The 20,536-nt window shown below is 43.1% G+C and overlaps 1 protein-coding gene across 2 annotated transcripts; it reads left to right on the forward strand.

The window, feature by feature from the left end:
- The first annotated feature begins 7,865 nt into the window (after positions 1 to 7,865).
- Positions 7,866 to 20,220, forward strand: LOC121548693 (mitogen-activated protein kinase 11). Of its 2 annotated transcripts, none has more exons than XM_041860223.2 (12): positions 7,866 to 8,111; positions 14,466 to 14,595; positions 14,705 to 14,763; positions 14,948 to 15,059; positions 17,124 to 17,153; positions 17,609 to 17,656; positions 17,767 to 17,881; positions 18,103 to 18,174; positions 18,639 to 18,718; positions 18,982 to 19,060; positions 19,276 to 19,449; positions 19,664 to 20,220. In XM_041860223.2, exons 1-12 carry the CDS (start codon positions 7,999 to 8,001, stop codon positions 19,735 to 19,737), a joined length of 1,086 nt encoding a protein of 361 aa, XP_041716157.2. In that variant the 5' UTR covers positions 7,866 to 7,998; the 3' UTR covers positions 19,738 to 20,220. The 2 variants fall into 2 exon arrangements, with proteins under 2 accessions (XP_041716157.2, XP_041716163.2); XM_041860229.2 differs by lacking the exon at positions 7,866 to 8,111 and adding an exon at positions 11,869 to 11,968.
- Positions 20,221 to 20,536: the final 316 nt, after the last annotated feature.

Here is a 20,536-nt window from a genome sequence, read left to right on the forward strand (position 1 = left end):
CCTGTGTGCACCGTTATTTCGCCTTCGGGCTTATTGTGCTTATTTTCTACGTGAATATTGCACTAAAGTCTTTTGGACTGAGCTTCTGCGTCCTGCGCTTGATTCATGCACCACACCCACCTTCAGCACCCCTTGACATGGATGGTCAGTCGGTGCATCCATAGCTCTGTCTATGAATTTGAGATTGGTTGCATTTCTTCAGGCCCATCCCTCAGCTGTTAACCACAACAGAGGCGGGGTCGATACTTTGTTGTTGTTTCAATTAAGGATTCTAGCTTTAAACCATGTAATCTCTTCACAGTGGCCATGATACAGCCAGTACTTCTACTCCTGCTATTGGGTAAGAGATTAGATGGGATGAATATTCCTCTCTTGGTATTATCAACCAACCTGCTATGACTGTTATCTAGTTGACCATGTAGTTGGGTAGTGGTTCAGAACCTGTCAACATCCAGTTACACACAATGAGTCTCAGTTTAACCAACATTTGACATACAATCTACAGAAATCTATCCTATAGTGGACACAGGTATAATTTAGTACAGTGATTATGAAGTTGAAATACAAGTCCTAAGGTTGGTGTTGGTGTCACAATCTGAACAGAAAAAGAGATTGACCATCCCAAAAATAAAATAAAATAATTCATCCCCACAGCAGCCATGTCTTCACCAGTGTTTGGGACTGAGATATCAGTACTGGAGGGAACCTCTGTGACCCTTGTCTGCAGTTACAATCGGAATCAGATACTTCATACAACCTGGAGTGAAACCTGTTGTATCAAAGGGTGGTTCTATTGTAATCACATAGCTGACACAACAGAAACATCTACCATCAAAGATCAAAACAAATACAGAGTTAAAGCTGGAGTTGGGATGGTGAACTTCACCATTATAAACATTCAGCCTGTAGACAGTGGGAGCTACTGCTGCAGAGTCGAGATCCCTGGATGGTTCAATGATCTTAAACAATTCTACCGCCTGAGGGTAGTCAAAGGTAAGTGTTGCTCACTTCATACTACAGGATATCAATGGGTTTTGCTCAGTGCAGATGTCACCTTACAGTAGGAAGAAACATGAAGGTTTAAAGTCTTCTTCTCCATGTATGAATGTTGTATTTCTGCATTACTAATGTGTTTCAGTGTGTTCTCTCACTAAGTCTGTACTGCTGGTAATGTCCTCTTGCTGCCTAGTTGTGCTTTATCCTGTGCCTTTCTGATGGTCTGTATGGTGAAATACAGTATGTCTTGGTTACAGGTTGTGAGAGGGACCTACTGGATGGAGTGGATTTTCTGGGGATCAATACAGAGAATAACCTAATTACAAATGTAAATGCAAGTCAGTGCAGGCAGGAATGCACCAACAATGACAAGTGCCAGTTCTTCACATTTGTTGGGGAAAAGGCAGACATAAAAGAACACAGGTACAGTGGGGAAAAAAAGTATTTAGTCAGCCACCAATTGTGCAAGTTCTCCCAATTAAAAAGATGAGAGAGGCCTGTAATTTTCATCATAGGTACACGTCAACTATGACAGACAAAATGAGAAAATAAAATCCAGAAAATCACATTGTAGGATTTTTAATGAATTTATTTGCAAATTATGGTGGAAAATAAGTATTTGGTCAATAACAAAAGTTTCTCAATACTTTGTTATATACCCTTTGCTGGCAATGACACAGGTCAAACGTTTTCTGTAAGTCTTCACAAGGTTTTCACACACTGTTGCTGGTATTTTGGCCCATTCCTCCATGCAGATCTCCTCTAGAGCAGTGATGTTTTGGGGCTGTCGCTGGGCAACACGGACTTTCAACTCCCTCCAAAGATTTTCTATGGGGTTGAGATCTGGAGACTGGCTAGGCCACTCCAGGACCTTGAAATGCTTCTTACGAAGCCACTCCTTCGTTGCCCGGGCGGTGTGTTTGGGATCATTGTCATGCTGAAAGACCCAGCCATGTTTCATCTTCAATGCCCTTGCTTATGGAAGGGGGTTATCACTCAAAATCTCACGATACATGGCCCCATTCATTCTTTCCTTTACACGGATCAGTCGTCCTGGTCCCTTTGCAGAAAAACAGCCCCAAAGCATGATGTTTCCACCCCCATGCTTCACAGTAGGTATGGTGTTCTTTGGATGCAACTCAGCATTCTTTGTCCTCCAAATACGTCGAGTTGAGTTTTTACCAAAAAGTTCTATTTTGGTTTCATCTGACCATATGACATTCTCCCAATCCTCTTCTGGATCATCCAAATGCACTCTAGCAAACTTCAGACGGGCCTGGACATGTACTGGCTTAAGCAGGGGGACACGTCTGCACTGCAGGATTTGAGTCCCTGGCGGCGTAGTGTGTTACTGATGGTAGGCTTTGTTACTTTGGTCCCAGCTCTCTGCAGGTCATTCACTAGGTCCCCCCGTGTGGTTCTGGGATTTTTGCTTACCGTTCTTGTGATCATTTTGACCCCATGGGGTGAGATCTTGCGTGGAGCCCCAGATCGAGGGAGATTATCAGTGGTCTTTTATGTCTTCCATTTCCTAATAATTGCTCCCACAGTTGATTTCTTCAAACCAAGCTGCTTACCTATTGCAGATTCAGTCTTCCCAGCCTGGTGCAGGTCTACAATTTTGTTTCTGGTGTCATTTGACAGCTCTTTAGTCTTGGCCATAGTGGAGTTTGGAGTGTGACTGTTTGAGGTTGTGGACAGGTGTCTTTTATACTGATAACAAGTTCAAACAGGTGCCATTAATACAGGTAACGAGTGGAGGACAGAGGAGCCTCTTAAAGAAGAAGTTACAGGTCTGTGTGAGCCAGAAATCTTGCTTGTTTGTAGGTGACCAAATACTTATTTTCCACCATAATTTGCAAATAAATTCATAAGAAATCCTACAATGTGATTTTCTGGAAAAAGAATTCTCAATTTGTCTGTCATAGTTGACGTGTACCTATGATGAAAATTACAGGCCTCTCTCATCTTTTTAAGTGGGAGAACTTTCACAATTGGTGGCTGACTAAATACTTTTTTCCCCCACTGTACATGCTCAAAAAAATATAAATATTTTGTGCTTGGGCAAATAAAGGCAGCAATATAAGTTTTAGATCAGCATCAGTCTGATAACTACTACCACATTCTTTGTGATATTTATTCCACAGAAACAAGTGTTTCCTGAAGGCCTCAACTGGTGATACACCCGAAATTACAATACAGTACCTCCAACATGCAACCTCAGGCTACTCTCTGAGAAACTGCAGTGGTAAAGGTGAGTACATACAGTTAATGTATATTTGAGTCATCATTTGTTTTGGCCATTGAATATCTAGTCAATATCTAATGATCAGAGAGGTAGACTTTATTAATAGGCCCTATTAAACAGGATAGCACAGACATGGATATCAAACTCTGTCATGTTGTGTTTCTGTTTATTCCATCATCTCTGTTGAAGGTGTAACTTATTGAATATCATCAAGCATCAGAGCTCTTTAAACAGAGCCTTTACAGACCAATGATGTGTGAAGTTCATATTCTGTAGTCTATAGAATACTATACAGTACTACCACAACTATGTATTCACTTTTAGTCGTTGATGCACAGGACACGTCCATATTCATCAAACAAATTGGTTGGAGGTTGGAATAAGTTTGTGAATGTATCAATTTGCCTCTGTCACATGCTCTATATTACTCTGCTATCAAATAGTATGTGTTGCCTATATTTTAGAATAGATAGTGGAAGCTAAAGATGGTAATGTTTGCCACTCAACACAACAAGCAATCTGATAAGCATTATCCTCTGTATTTCAAACAGTTACCTACTCAGCCAAAAAGTACAGCCTTGTCCCTGAGAAGAAAAACTGGACCGAAGCACAAGAGTACTGCAGACAGCGCTTCACAAACCTTTCCATCATACACACAGAAGAGGATTGGAAGGCAATTCAATCCTCTTTGGGTAATTTCAGTGGTGATGTGTGGATTGGGCTCCATAGGCCTGGTCCAACTGAAAAGTGGAGGTGGTCTGATGGAGAGGACTTCATGTTCTTTAACTGGAAAATGGGCTATGGTGACCAGAACAATCATGCCTGCACCATTTCTGATGCATCTCAATGGACAACAGTGGAGTGTAAAGCTCAATATAAATATATGTGTCAACGAGGTAAGGACTGACTCACTGACTAACCCATTGTCTTTCTTTAACTCACTCACTCCTTCTTTCATCAATGGAAAATCCAACTTGTCATTGAACAAATGGGATTGATTGATTGATTGATTGATTGCACAACACCTACTCTAATGCTGTTTTCATCATCTAATCAGATCTCAAAGCACTTTATTATTTAGGTTATCACCTGTAACTTCCAAGTTGATTTCTTATTGTGCGAAGTCATTAACTGTCTCATGAAATCTGATGTGTCAGTTCTCATCTTCCCTCCTATAAGTTCATCATGGTAATGGAACAACAGAGAAGGTCTATGAGCTGATGCCTGGGCCAAAGAACCAGAAGGATGCTGTGACACACTGCAGGACAATACAAGGCAGAACACTGGCGAGCATCTGTAACCAGAAAGAACAGGAAACCTTTGCTGAGGTGGCTACAGGGAACACCTGGATTGGACTAAATCATGAGAACAACATATGGAATTGGTCCAGTGGTGAACCATTTCAGGAATGGGACAATTTCATGGGAAGTGGAAACTGTGTAAAGCTGAACTCATAAAATGACAGAAAATTTAAACCAGAAAATGGTTCTACTCAAAGAGCTTTCCTGTGCTATGGGGGTAAGTTGAACCCTGAGAGAATGTTATCAAACTAGTGTTGACAGTCAGTCATCATCTATGACTAAGTTGTATAGAATCTACACAAAGATACTCCATGTTTTAAAATGAGGAAATATTTTATAAAAGTACTTTGTTTAATTGATTAACATGATAGGAAACAGGCACTTATATGTGTGTATTCTACTTCATTCTGACACAGATGAACGTCCTTTTAACACCACTGGGGATGTGTCCACTCCTGCTACCCCTGAATCCACCAGCCCTACTTCAACTGGACCTCGCTCTACCAAAACGTCCACCACACCACCTACCACTACTAATGGACAGTCCACCACACCACCACTACTAATGGACAGTCCACCACCTCACCACCTACCACTACTAATGGACAGTCCACCACCTCACCACCTACCACTACTAATGGACAGTCCACCACCTACCACTACTAATGGACAGTCCACCACCTCACCACCTACCACTACTAATGGACAGTCCACCACCTCACCACCTACCACTACTAATGGACAGTCCACCACACCACCACCTACCACTACTAATGGACAGTCCCCCACCTCACCACCTACCACTACTAATGGACAGTCCACCACCTCACCACCTACCACTACTAATGGACAGTCCACCACCTCACCACCTACCACTACTAATGGACAGTCCCCCACCTCACCACCTACCACTACTAATGGACAGTCCACCACCTCACCACCTACCACTACTAATGGACAGTCCACCACACCACCAACCTCAATTTCCAGCGGACAACTGACCTCATCAGGTCCCACCTCCCCAGACAGGAAGCCCACATCCTCCCCCAGTAGTACAAGTACAGGCTTTTAATGTCAGATAACACCGTAAGTGAATGTGTATTTGTGGTATTGTGTTTATGAACTTTTTTACATGTGTGCAATTTCATGTTTGTGTTTTGTAAAAGTCGTGTCTCCATGTCCAACCTGGTGCACATCACCAACCAGACCGTGCAGGCTGACGTGACCCAGCTCCTGGCCAACGTGGAGCTGCCATGTGGGGGAGTGTGGATTGGTCTGGAGCGGTCCATCTTTGAGTGGAGTGCCCCCTGGCTGTGGACCAGTAGTGATGTTGATAAGGTTGTGAAGTACAGAGAGTGGCACAGCTGCTTCCCCCTCAACCCCATCAATTACCACTGTGGTAAGATAGTCCGGGTTGACAACGGAGAACTGAAGTGGCTGGATGCTTCCTGTCATCAGGAATTACCCTTCATCTGTGAAGGTGCGTTGCTCAACTTTTGAGCTCCTTTTTTAGAGCTTGTTCAGTGGGGTGGAACATTCAAAACGATGCAGATAGACAAATATTACATAGAACTGTCATGGTTTACTGCAGAATAGAGATTGACTGTCTTGACTCTCATGTCAGCTCTATGCAATGTATTACTTTATGCAATGCTCTGATTATACCTCCCTATTGAATAAGGCTCAACCCACATCCCAGACATCCACCCCTCTACAGTTGGCTACTATCTGCACTGCTCTTTTCTCCCTTTAACTCCCTACCTTTTACAGAGTCTAGACTCACTCTACTAGTAATAGTCTTTTGAATCAGCCCAAACCTAATGGCTCCCGAGTGGCGCAGCAGTCTAAGGCACTGCATCTCAGTGCTTGAGGTGTCACTACAGACCCCCTGGTTCAATTCCAGGCTGTATTACAACCGGCCGTGATTGGGAGTCCATAGGGCAGCGCACAATTGGCCGAGCTTCGTCTGGGTTTGGCCGATGTAGGCTGTCATTGTAAATAAGAATTTGTTCTTAATTGGTTAAATAAAAAAATGTCAAGGCCTGGTAATGTTTGCAACGCCAGGGTTGTGGGTTCGATAAAATAATGTATGTGCTAACTGTAAGTCGCTCTGGATAAGAGCGTCTGCTAAATGACTAAAATGTAAATGTAATGTCATATAAGATACATCCATGTCCTCTTATCCTGTATATAATGTTTCAACAGATCTCCACTAGAGGGCTCTCCATGGCAGCCTGGACAGTCTGCAGATAGTCTCTCTGGCAGATCAGTGTGGTGTCTATCGCACTCATGGTCTGGAAGGAACCTGCACTTCAATTCATTATATTGTTTTAATATTATTATTAATACTTTTATTACTTTTACTTATCGTTTCCACTATGACATTATATTAATTAATGATACTGTATGTTCACTCATAACCATTGCTATTTGACTGTTACTTACTCTACTAATTTGATTGTTTAAAAATAAAGTAAAGTAAGGTTAAGAAAATATTATTAAACTGAAAATGTAGTATTGAACTATTGTGTGAACTCTGTAGCCTACTGTAGGAGATGGCTAGTTAGTTATAATGACAATATTGGTATTTTGTTATGATGTATGGATTTCCTTTCATCTTTGTTCTGAATACTGAATAAACATCCATTTAACTTTGATCACTGTGGAATTTCATTCTTCATAGAAAATGTATTGAGTGGTTGAGCAATAGCAATCAAAATGTCGTAATCCAACCCTAAGATTTGAGAGGGGTTGTCTACTCTAAATAGACTTCATGAATATTTAAAGCAGGACTGAAGGAGTCTGTCTCAACCAATCCTTTTAAAACGAGTAAGTTAAGTAAGAGATCCTGGGGTGAGAGCACCATGGACAGCGACAGTGAATTTGACATCTCATAAACCAATAGGCTACTGCAATTTGAAATATTTCAATTTGGCGGGGGGGCGACAACTGTGACTTCTGTGAAATTCACACGGCTGCACTGATGGGCTATATTGATGCAACAATGTGCCATAAACTCTAATCAATTGAACCGCTGAGCTTTGAAAAAACATGCATTTTGAGGGAAATGATAAGGTTTACATAGGCTATGGGTAACTATATTATTTACAGTAGCCTATCCTAATAGATTAATGAGAGGAATCGCTCCCCTATCTCATCCCACCTTTCCACTAAGCACCCCCCATGTCTGAGAGTCGTGCTCAGAATCTATTACCAGCTCTATCTCTACTTACACTATCCCCTTCTCAGAAATATCGAGAGCGAGAGAGAGCGAGAGAGAGCGAGAGAGAGCGAAAGAGAGCGAGAGAGCGAGAGAGCGGGGGAGCGAGCGAGAGAGAGCGAGAGAGACGGCCAGCAGCTCCCCTCTGTGCACTCAGTCGGAGACAATTACAGCGGATAGTGCAGACAGAGCTATCAGTCCAGTCCTGAAAGCTCATTTTATTTACGGTAAAAATGTCGGCCAGACCAGGCTACTATCGGCAGGAGCTGAACAAGACTGTATGGGAGGTTCCCGAGCGGTACCAGAACCTGACTCCCGTGGGCTCGGGGGCCTACGGTTCGGTATGGTGAGTAGGCTATATGAAAGAGGGAGGGGCGAGGCTGCAAAGTCCATACACACCATACAATACAGAGGGAAAACATAATTTAGCCTTATGATTTGTATTATGAATATGCATTATTGGATCATATTGGAAAAACATTAGGCCTATTCATAGCCTATTCTCATTATTATTGTGCAATTGCCAGCCTATTGTTATTATTAATGAGGTTGTTTTTATTGTTATTAGGCCGATTTAAATTAAAATAGCGTAATATAATTCATGTTCATGTAGTCTAGATATTTTAGTTGTTATGCACGAGAAAATCATCAATGTTATTTTCATGTTTGTTCAATGTGGATTTACTAGACTACTCTATTTGTATCAATATGATGCTGTCATATAGGCTACGTTTCCAATTTGATTGATTTATCTGTCGTTGACACCATTCCCAAATACTCGGCGTCAACAGTCCAACCGCAGACTGACTGCAGTTGTTGCCTCTCGGTGCCGAGGCTTTAAACACCTTATGCTTCGCATGTACAGTAGCTGATTCAGTCCGCCCTATACGATTCCCATACCGAAAGGAAACAACAAGGAGTTATCGGCACATCGCGCCTGCAACCACGCGCTACGGGAGATCCTCTGAATCGTGACAGTTCTCAATAGGATAAATTGAGTTTCTGTAAGGCTTTTTGGGCTACTAATAACAGGGAGAGCACTTCGGGGGGATCGGCACTGAACAACTGGAGGATGCATAACATCTGGATAGCCATGGGCATGTGCAGGGGCCACCTCAGTGTTGCTGACTGCAAATATATATATATATATATATATTTTCAGACATTTGTCCTGTTATGCACTTACAGACTTTCATTGTTTGGATATATGCGCATGTTCACTTCAGACAGTGAAGAGGGACCTAGGGAAGATATCTCAACATTGTATTCATGACCACCAGTTAGTTTACTGGAAAAACAGACTTCAATTTCACAACCTGATCTCCTCCACTCCTCCACACACACACACACACACACACACACACACACACACACACACACACACACACACACACACACACACACACACACACACACACACACACACACACACACACACACACACACAGAGAGCTGTCTAGCCCATTGAGGTGGTTTTTATAGGCTAGATTTCCACATGAACAAGTCCCTCTTTTCTCATAAGTGGGTTGGGCAATATTTCCTTGTTTTTGGTCTGTTGTGGGAGAAGAGACACCGTTGCCATGACGAGGTGTCATGGTGATGTGTGCACCTCGGCTTGAGTGTCATACACGCAATTCATATTGATCCATGCATGGGAAGGGATATGAAGTGCTTGGCGGTTTCAATATCTGCTTTTACTGTAACAGCACTGGTAGATAGATTAGATTTACATTGTGGCCACAGCTCTCTTTCTGGTTTATATGCTGGTAAAACAGCTAACCATGGCCTGTCAATCCAATGCTTTTGCATCTTCTAGGGCAGAGGGAAGCGAGGATGTGATCTTCTGAGGATCAGCCCAGGGAGACAGACAACAGACATCTGTGATGCAGCAGACATGGAAGAGAAGGGAGGCACAGAAACTGCATGTTAGCTCAAGCAATAGCTAAGGCCTTAATTGGTCAATTATATTTAATGGAAGCTTAGCCTAGCTGATTGATGGGAAGTACTGCAGTGTTTTACTACTCCACTGAGAAATCATGGTGAAATCGGTGCAGTTATGTCTGTTTGGTTTGATGAACACCTTGGAAGCTGAGTAGATAGACATGATAGCGTTGCTCTAGCAACAACTCAGACAAAGAATATCCTTTGTCTGCTTCTTTTGACCAATACGATTCTCTACAGTTAAAAACAAAAACACATTATTTGTGTGGATTCACAAACACATGTAATACACCATCAACCAAGATGCAGAGCAATGCAGTCATGTGATCTGCTACACCTACAAAATGGCACCACTGCTCATAGTACCAGTCTAGCCAGCAAGGACACTGACATTCCTGCACACCATCTCCCTCTCTCTTTCTCTTTCTCTCTCTCTCTGTCTCTGAGCCCTGCATTGTTCAGGCTGAGCTCCAGCCATTGTCACCGTCTTCTCCATGGCAGAGCTGATTGATGAGTAGAGGGGTGGGGTGAGGGGTGATGATGGGGGTTTGGGAATTGGGGAGATATTTTATAGGGGGTTGGGACTGGGAGAGCCTTGGGGATCCAGGGACATTACTTCTGAGGATACAGAGGAGAATTGGAGTCATTATATTAATCCGTGGTACTCCTCAATCTCCCTGCAAAGCCTCCTGAGTTTGTTTGCCTGAGGTCAAGGATCTGATCAGAAAGGCTCATTTAATGCATATCAGATCAAATCAAATCAAAATCAAATATTTGTCACATGCGCCTAATACAACAGATGTAGACTTTACCGTGAAATGCTTACTTACGAGCCCTTTCCCAACAATGCAGAGTTAAAAAGTAAGAACAATTAGCTAAATAAAAAAAGGAAATAGTAACACAATGAAATAACAATAATGAGGCTATATACAAGGAGCACCGGTACAGAGTCAACGTGCAGGGGTACGAGGTAGTTGAGGTAATACAGCATGTGCATGTAGGTAGGGGTAAAAGTGACTAGGCAATCAGGATAGATGATAAACAGAGTAGCAGCAGCGTATGTGAAGAGTGTGAAAGAGTGTGAAAGTGTGTCTATCTCTGTGTGTGTGTGTGTGTGTGTGTGTGTGTGTGTGTGTGTGTGTGTGTGTGTTTGCGTCAATATGCATGTGTGCGTGTGTTTTGTGTGTGTGAGCATATGCAGTGTGTGTGTGTGTGTGTGTGTGTGTTGGAGTGTCAGTGTAGTATGTGTGAGTGTGTGGGTAGTCCAGTGAGTGTGCATAGAGCCAGTGCAAGAGAGTCAGTGCAAATAAAAAGGGGGTCAATGCAAATAGCAGTTGTGGTAAAAGTACCCAATTATCATACTTTAGTAAAAGTAAAGATACCTTAATAGAAAATGACTAAAGTAAAAGTGAAAGTCAACCAGTAAAATACTACTTGAGTAAAAGTCTAAAAGTATTTGGTTTTAAATATACTTAAGTATCAAAAGTAAATGTAGTTGCTAAAATATACTTAAGTATCAAAAGTAAAAGTACAAGTATAAATAATGTAAAATTCATTATTTACGGATAGCCAGGGTCACACTCCAACACTCAGACATCATTTACAAACAAAGCATTTGTGCTTAGTGAGTCTGCCAGATCAGAGGCTGTAGGGATGACCAGGGATGTTCTCTTGATAAGTGTGTGAATTTTACCATTTTCTGTCCTGCTAAGCATTCAAAATGTAACGAGTACCTTTGGGTGTCAGGGGAAATGTATGGAGTAAAAATTACATAATTTTCTTTAGGAATGTAGTGAAGTAAAAGTAAAAGTAGTCAAAAATATAAATAGTAAAGTAAAGTACAGATACCCCAAAAAACGACTTAAGTAGTACTTTAAAGTATTTATACTTAAGTACTTTACACCACTGGCAAATAGTCAGTGTAGCCATTTGATTAACTGTTCAGCAATCTTATGGCTTGGGGGTAGAAGCTGTTCAGGAGCCTTTTGGTCCTAGACTTGGTGCTCCAGTACTGCTTGCCCTGCGGTAGCAGATAGAACAGTCTATGACTTGGGTGGCTGGAGTCTTTGACAATTTTTAGGGCCTTCCTCTGATACCGCCTGGTATAGAGGTCCTGGATGGCATGGAGCTTGGCCCCAGTGATGTACTGGGCCATACGCACTACCCTATGTAGCGCCTTATGGTCGGATGCCAAGCAGCTGCCATACCAAGCGGTGATGCAGCCAGCCAAGCTGCTCTCAATGGTGTAGCCATCAGACAGAGGTATTATCATACATGCACTAAAGCAGACTCATATCACACATTGACTGCATACCATGCAGAACATCACATAGACACATGTATTAGTTTTCCATCATTATACCAGTAGACATCAAAAATCATATCTGAATGAATATGCACATTTAAAATGCATTGGAATGTCTGAGATTTTCACAAATGTGGTTGCTACTTCAAATAGACTTTATTCCAATAACTGGAAAGCTTTTCATAGACTGCAAAACATCAGTCACACGTAATGACAATAGTTGTCATTCTTGAGACATCGTTCTGGCACTTCCCTTAGCTTTCCCAAGTCCTATCATTTCTCATTTCCCTCTCAGCTTGCAGACTGCAAACCCCTAATTCAATCTCAATGGTTACTTTTCCTTCCATCTGTCTTCTGCAATGAAGTTGGAACGTCTTGGCCAGTAATATAACTCTAAATCGTTCTGACTGATGGGTTTAGAACTTGTCCATGATGCAGATCATATTCTTCACAATGGAACTGGGAAACAGTTTGTTGGTGTAACGTTATGTAACAGTAATATAGCGTTGTGCAAATGTTTGCGCTTGTTTCATTTAGTCAAAATAACTCATTTCCATGTGCCCATTTAAACTGTTGCAGCAACACTATGCAAATCATGGCTACTGTGAGTGTATGGTATTTGTCAGCACATTGTGTAACATTGGAGATGGCATATCTATATGCATTTGTTTGTAGGGGCTTGGCTGCTTAAAGAGCTATTATCATGTCACTTTGGTGCCATTTAGCCGACGTTGTTATGCAGAGTTTGTTTACAACGTGAGAGGACAAGCGATGGCCGCCGAAGCGCTCGAATGAAAGCACACATGAAATAGAATCTCAAGTACATGGGACTGTCTAACAGTATTAACATGCAAGCTGCTTTGGGGAGCAAGATGCTGGAGAATAAAAGCAAGCGTCCTTCATTTTGAATTCTAGGTGCAAACAGATGCTTTCATGTATGCCCCACTTTTTCCTTTGAATTATTTTATATGCAGAAGACTGAAGTCAATATAGATAGCTAGATGAAGAGAGAGAGAGAGTGAGATAGAGAAAAAGCAGAATCACTTTGCATCAGATATTGCGCTGCCTTTTACGCCACCCTTCCCCCTCACCCACTCATTCTGTTTTTGAAACCGGAGGTGCATTACTGTAACAGCTGATAAAACATTCTGAGATGGAAGACAGAGTCAGTGGCGGAAATCGATGCATAGCCTGCCTGTGGAGTTGTGGGCAGCGAGGTGGACAGCCATGTATGGAAGATGAGATGGCAGAGGACTGGTGTGTGTGTGTGTGTGTGTGTGTGGGTGTGTGTGTGTGTGTGTGTGTGTGTGTGTGTGTGTGCGTGTGCGTGTGCTTGAGGGACGGAGTGGTCTGGCTTGTGTCATGGAGAGATGATGGTATGCTAGCTGCCTGTTTGGCTAACATTTAACAGGGGCATCTGGGGCGCCAGCAGGTGCTTCTGTGGCTGTAAATGAAATGAATGCACTTGGCCTTTTCTGAAGGCGATGCGGTCTGGTTACGGTGTAGGCATGGCCTTGTGTTGTACACATGGCAGGCAGCAGGTAACGACATAGTAATGGTGTAGTACTCCTCGCAGTCTGGTTAAAGGGGTTAGAGGTCAGGTTGATAATGAAAGTGATTTACATGAATGTTGTTTTAGCTTCTCGTGGCGTTGTGCGCACTGTGCTGCCTCGCCTTCCTCTTTTCTTCACATTCACATTTCCTCTTTATCATCTCCTTCTTCTTTCCTTTCGATTTCTCAAACATTTTTATTTCCTGTCTGGTACTTCCTGTCCCCTCCCTCATCTCTTGCTCTCCCTCAATCTCTCTCTGACCTTCTCTACTCTTTCTACACTCCTTTGTCTCTCCATCTCTCTATAATGTTATTGCCTAGTCTCTTTTTAATTTCCCCTAACACTCCTTCTCTCTGTGCAACATCTGAATTGAGTAAGATGTTGCTCCAAATGCTGCCAAAGTAGAAATAACACAGTCAACAACAGAGACGGCAGCGCAACACCAATACACTATTCAGACATACATTTGCACTTCAAAGGAGACAATAATGAATGTAATAATTTAATGAGCAACATGTTTAGAAGCAATTCATTTCATTTTGTAATCTGCTGTCGCTCATCTTTCTCTCCATCTCTACCTTCTCTCTCCCCATCACCCATTTCTCCTGCCATCTCATTTCTCCTGCCATCTCTCTCTCTCTCTCTCTCTCTCTCTCTCTCTCTCTCTCTCTCTCTCTCTCTCTCCTCTCTCTCTTCTCTCTCTCTCTCTCTCTCTCTCTCTCTCTCTCTCTCTCTCTCCTCTCTCTCTCTCTCTCTCTCTCTCTCTCTCTCTCTCTCTCTCTCTCTCTCTCTCTCTCTCTCTCTCTCTCTCTCTCTCTCTCTCTCTCTCTCTCTCTCTCTCTCTCTCTCTCTCTCTCTCTCTCTCTCTCTCTCTCTCGCCCCCTCTCTCTCCTCCCCACAGCTCAGCATATGATGTACGGCTACGACAGAAGGTTGCGGTGAAGAAGCTGTCTCGGCCTTTCCAGTCCCTTATCCACAGCAGGCGCTCGTACCGGGAGCTCCGGCTACTCAAGCACATGAAACATGAGAATGTGAGTAAGGAGTGGATGAAGCCCTCCTGTGTTGGCAAGCTGACCTAAATTACCTTGATAATGCACAATAGAGTTGTAACACTTTGGCGTCAACCCCCTCCCTCAACAGGTAATAGGACTACTGGATGTATTCTCCCCTGCTGCATCGCTAGAGGACTTCCATGAAGTGTGAGTGACTACTGAAAGATGTCCAACATACCGCATACAGTAATTATACTGTCATGATTATTCTGATGATGACATATTGCATTTAAATAGAGCTTTTCACCATGATTCAAGGCATGTACTGTATAACTGAACTGGAACATCACCACGCACTGTTCTAAAAGTCCCCTCCTCCTCCTCTTCCCAGATACCTGGTAACTAATCTGATGGGGGCAGACCTGAACAACATAGTCAAATTCCAACGTCTCTCTGATGAGCATGTGCAGTTCCTTATTTACCAGCTGCTCAGAGGCCTCAAGGTAAAACAATTTTTTTACATACTATCCCATACACTGACAGTACACAGCAACCTTCCCTGATTATAATTGTTTTTACTCACAAAAACAGCTGTTAAGTATTTCAAGATGCCACAATTGAACCTCAAACACCATCAAGATCCTTATTTTACTATAAAACTATTGGCTATAATTTACTAGAACATGCCTTAACATCCTCTGAAATGGTATACAGTGGGGGAAAAAAGTATTTTGTCAGCCACCAATTGTGCAAGTTCTCCCACTTAAAAAGATGAGAGAGGCCTGTAATTTTCATCATAGGTACAAAATGAGAAAAAAATCACATTGTAGGATTTTTCATGAATTTATTTGCAAATTATGGTGGAAAATAAGTATTTGGTCAATAACAAAAGTTTCTCAATACTTTGTTATATACCCTTTGTTGGCAATGACACAGGTCAAACGTTTTCTGTAAGTCTTCACAAGGTTTTCATACACTGTTGCTGGTATTTTGGCCCATTCCTCCATGCAGATCTCCTCTAGAGCAGTGATGTTTTGGGGCTGTCGCTGGGCAACACGGACTTTCAACTCCCTCCAAAGATTTTCTATGGGGGTTGAGATCTGGAGACCGGCTAGGCCACTCCAGGACCTTGAAATGCTTCTTACGAACCCACTCCTTCGTTGCCCGGGCGGTGTGTTTGGGATCATTGTCATGCTGAAAGACCCAGCCACGTTTCATCTTCAATGCCCTTGCTGATGGAAGGAGGTTTTCACTCAAAATCTTACGATACATGGCCCCATTCATTCTTTCCTTTACACAGATCAGTCGTCCTGGTCCCTTTGCAGAAAAACAGCCCCAAAGCATGATGCTTCCACCCCCATGCTTCACAGTAGGTATGGTGTTCTTTGGATGCAACTCAGCATTCTTTGTCCTCCAAACACGACAAGTTGAGTTTTTACCAAAAAGTTATATTTTGGTTTCATCTGACCATATGACATTCTCCCAATCCTCTTCTGGATCATCCAAATGCACTCTAGCAAACTTCAGACGGGCCTGGACATGTACTGGCTTAAGCAGGGGACACATCTTGCACTGCAGGATTTGAGTCCCTGGCGGCGTAGTGTGTTACTGATGGTAGGCTTTGTTACTTTGGTCCCAGCTCTCTGCAGGTCATTCACTAGGTCCCCCCCGTGTGGTTCTGGGATTTTTGCTCACCGTTCTTGTGATCATTTTGACCCCACGGGGTGAGATCTTGCGTGGAGCCCCAGATCGAGGGAGATTATCAGTGGTCTTGTATGTCTTCCATTTCCTAATAATGCTCCCACAGTTGATTTCTTCAAACCAAGCTGCTTACCTATTGCAGATTCAGTCTTCCCCAGCCTGGTGCAGGTCTACAATTTTGTTTCTGGTGTCCTTTGACAGCTCTTTGGTCTTGGCCATAGTGGAGTTTGGAGTGTGACTGTTTGAGGTTGTGGACAGGTGTCTTTTATACTGATAACAAGTTCAAACAGGTGCCATTAATACAGGTACCGAGTGGAGGACAGAGGAGCCTCTTAAAGAAGAAGTTACAGGTCTGTGAGAGCCAGAAATCTTGCTTGTTTGTAGGTGACCAAATACTTATTTTCCACCATAATATGCAAATAAATTCATAAGAAATCCTACAATGTGATTTTCTGGAAAAAAAATTCTCAATTTGTCTGTCATAGTTGACGTGTACCTATGATGAAAACTACAGGCCTCTCTCATCTTTTTAAGTGGGAGAACTTGCACAATTGGTGGCTGACTAAATACTTTCCCCCCCACTGTATATACTGTACTTTAACATTTGATTACACAAACTCAGATATACTGCTAAGTTTGAAAGCTACATTATGCCTGCCTCACTAGGCAACACAGTTAACAGGGGACTGACCAGCCAGCCTAGTAACTTGCCAACCTAGTTACCAAGGAATTAACAAAAAATGTAGACCCTTTAAGACAGGGGCCAATGCTGGAACGCACTGTTGACCTCTCTCTCTCTCTCCTTTCTTTCCTCTCTCCTCCCCCCATCCCGCTGCCCTGTCCCTTTTCCGTCTCCCCCTGAACAGTACATCCATTCAGCAGGACTGATCCACAGAGTGAGTGGTGGCTTTCCTTTCCTCTTCTCTTCTCTTCTCTTCTCTTCTTGCCCACTCTTTTCATTTTTCCTCCTCCCCTCATTTGATAAAGGCTGTCTCCTGGAGAGCAATTGCCTCTCCTGAGCGCTTTGTTGTCTTTAAAGGCAATTCTGTATTTAGAATGTACCGGTATGTGTGTAAGTAGATAATATCATATTGTGTGAGTGTGTTAGAGAGAGATTGTGTGTTGAGAGATTCTCGGTGCATGTGCTTGTAAGCCTTACACCCAGCTTGTAAAACCCATTATATGTTTCAACCTGTCTGTCTATCTGTCTGCCCTATCCATACATCACTTTGTCTGTCTCTCTATCTGTCTTTCGGTCTGTCTGTGTACATGGCTTTCTCCCTCTCATTTCCCTGCCCTTCAGACAGTCTTTGTGTTGACCTGTCTGACTTTTCATCTGTCTGTCTCACAGGACCTGAAACCAAGTAACGTGGCAGTGAACGAGGACTGTGAGCTGAGGGTAAGACCAGTGACCCAGCCGCCCGACTCCCCAACGCCTCAGACAATCACAACACAACCTTCCCCCACTCGGAAATGGCTATCACCATGACAACCTGTGTCTCTCCCCAGATCCTTGACTTTGGATTGGCCAGACAGACGGATGATGAGATGATCGGGTACGTGGCGACTCGCTGGTACCGAGCGCCAGAGATCATGCTTAACTGGATGCACTACAATCAGACAGGTACAGATCCACACTCATACAACCCCAAAATTAACATAAAACCAAGATCCTAATTTCACACCACATATTACCAGACACCTTCTAACATTACAACCAAACACATACTCTTTCATCATACAGTTCTATCCAGAAAGAAAAACTAGCTAGATATATCTGTGCCGTTATGGCTAATCATAAAATCCTGTTGTTATGACGACTGAATGTTAACGCCTCTGTTACAGTGGATATCTGGTCAGTGGGATGCATCATGGGAGAGCTGCTGAAGGGGAAGGTCCTGTTTCCCGGCAACGACTGTATCCTTCACTAACACAGACATGGCTTGAGACTGAGTGCACTACACTCCACAACCACTATTGAGCACTGTTACCACCAATACTGCTCTATGGACACAAATCAGCTCCCCCCAGATTTGCATCACAATCCCATCTAGAGATATAGCTTTTCTGTCTGAGGGGGAGGTGCATTGAGAGTGACTGAAAGGAAAGGAAGTTCACAATGGACTGAATTGTATTGGCTGTCACTATACAGAGTCTAAAGACTGAAACAAATAGGAATGTGATTTACTACTTTGTATGTATGTATTGGGTCCTCAAATGTAGGAGTATGCTGTCTGCATAAAACTAACACTAGAACCCTGTTCTAGCAAAGACAAGTATGGCTAACCTCAGTCAGTTGTTCTACCTAAAGAGTTGGTCCTGCCAACCAAATGACTTTTTCCCTGTCATGATGGCCCTTAATGAACCCCTCCTGATCTAAGATATCGACCAGCTGAAGAGGATTATGGAGGTGGTGGGCACGCCGACCCCTGACCTTCTACAGAAGATCTCCTCTGAACATGTGAGAAGATGGAGAAATAGAGGGAGAGATGGGAAAGTGGAATGGATCATTAGTTTTGAATGAGGAAGCTATAGCAATGCAAATTGCTTTAATGATACTGATGATCCCCTGACATCCATTGATCGGTGTAATTGATTGACTAATTTGATGATCGATTATTCAATATTTTGCTTGTAGCATGATTGATTTCCCAATTGATGGATCAATCGGCCCTGTAATGTCTACATTGTCACGTGTTGTTGTACATTGATTCCTATTCACAGGCTCAGAAATATATCCAGTCTCTACCCTTCATGCCCCAGCAGGACTTAGAGAAGATATTCAGAGGAGCCAACCCAATGGGTGAGACTGAGTCATACCCGATAACTGAATTTGCTGGAGGCTAATTTTAACCCAAGGCTATAGTCACCCCAAGGCTATGGATTACATAAGGCAGCTTTGTTAGGCTTTTTCTCTTTGCGTCTGCATCTTAATCTCGGTCTCCATCTTTCTCTCTGTGTCTCCATTCTTCTGTCTCCCTCCCTCTCTCTCTCTCTCTCTCTCTCCCTCTCCCTCAGCTGTGGAGCTACTGAAGCGCATGCTGGTTCTGGACTGTGACGGGCGTATCTCTGCCAGTGAGGCTCTCTCCCACCCTTATTTCTCCCAGTACCACGACCCGGACGACGAACCAGAGGCCCTGCCTTACGACCAGACACTGGAGAGCAAGGACCGCACGCTAGAGGAGTGGAAAGGTGAGAGAGAGATGGAGGGTGGATGGAGTGGAGGAGGTTAAGAGGGATTTTCCTTTTTAAAGATTTAACAGTTATTTTCCGCTGTGTTCTTGACCATACCTAAATGCTCTTCCTCCTCACTTTTGTTCATCCCTCTTTCTTCACCTCATCTTCTTTCTCTCGCTCTCTCTCTCTCTCTCTCTCTCTCTCTCTCTCTCTCCATCACCCTATACAGAGTTGGTGTTCGAGGAGATGAATGGAATCAAAGCGCCTGTCTCTGAGACGAGCAGTCTACAGGTGGAACAGTGAAAGACAAAACCTGCCTCCTTCTGCTTGGTCTGTCCCGTCAGCTGAGGAAGAACCGCCGTCTTGTCTCCATCTGTCTGTCGGCGTTGGGGAGGCGGGAGGGTCTGAGAGAAAGAGAGACTGCGGGCCAATCAGAGACGACGCTGTGTCCCCTAGAGGCATGACACCCCTTCCCTTGCTCACTGTGACTGTCTATTTGACTGCCTGTCATGAGTTTTGTAAAAGGGGAGCAGGGAGAGGGGAGGTCTGGTTGAACTGAAAGGGATGACAATACGCACATTACGATTACAGGGAGAATGTTTTGATATGTATATGTTTACAGTGTGTTGAAGGGAGGTAGGAGAGAGAGACAGAGAAGGAAAGTAGCACTAGGGTTTTCAAACCTACGTAAGGGTCCAACTGATAAATGGGGATTGGCTACAGGTTACTTGAAATCTTCGTCATAAAGGCATGTTATAAGCAGTCAAAATGGATGTCAGTTTAGGTCTGTTTTTTGGGTCTTATAACACCTGTTATGTCATGGTAATGACTGTTTTATGACAGAGGGTTCTAGTGTATTGTTGTCAAGAATTTTCCACCCATTTTATCATATTTCTATTTTAGTTGTAGCAAATATCTGTTATTTCTCAGAAACTGACATAAGATGGTTTCTCTCTCCATATAGACCAATGAATGCCCTTTGTGCTGTTACAGCACAACATCCCCCAACACCCACTAAAGCTGCCAATATGCCACTGAATGACCAATGACTGAGAGGTATACTGTACACGGACAGGATTAGTGGCTGTGGAGCTTAAGATTT

Source organism: Coregonus clupeaformis, unplaced genomic scaffold (genome assembly GCF_020615455.1).
Source record: "Coregonus clupeaformis isolate EN_2021a unplaced genomic scaffold, ASM2061545v1 scaf1435, whole genome shotgun sequence".
In the NCBI taxonomy this organism is placed as follows: Eukaryota; Metazoa; Chordata; class Actinopteri; order Salmoniformes; family Salmonidae; genus Coregonus; species Coregonus clupeaformis.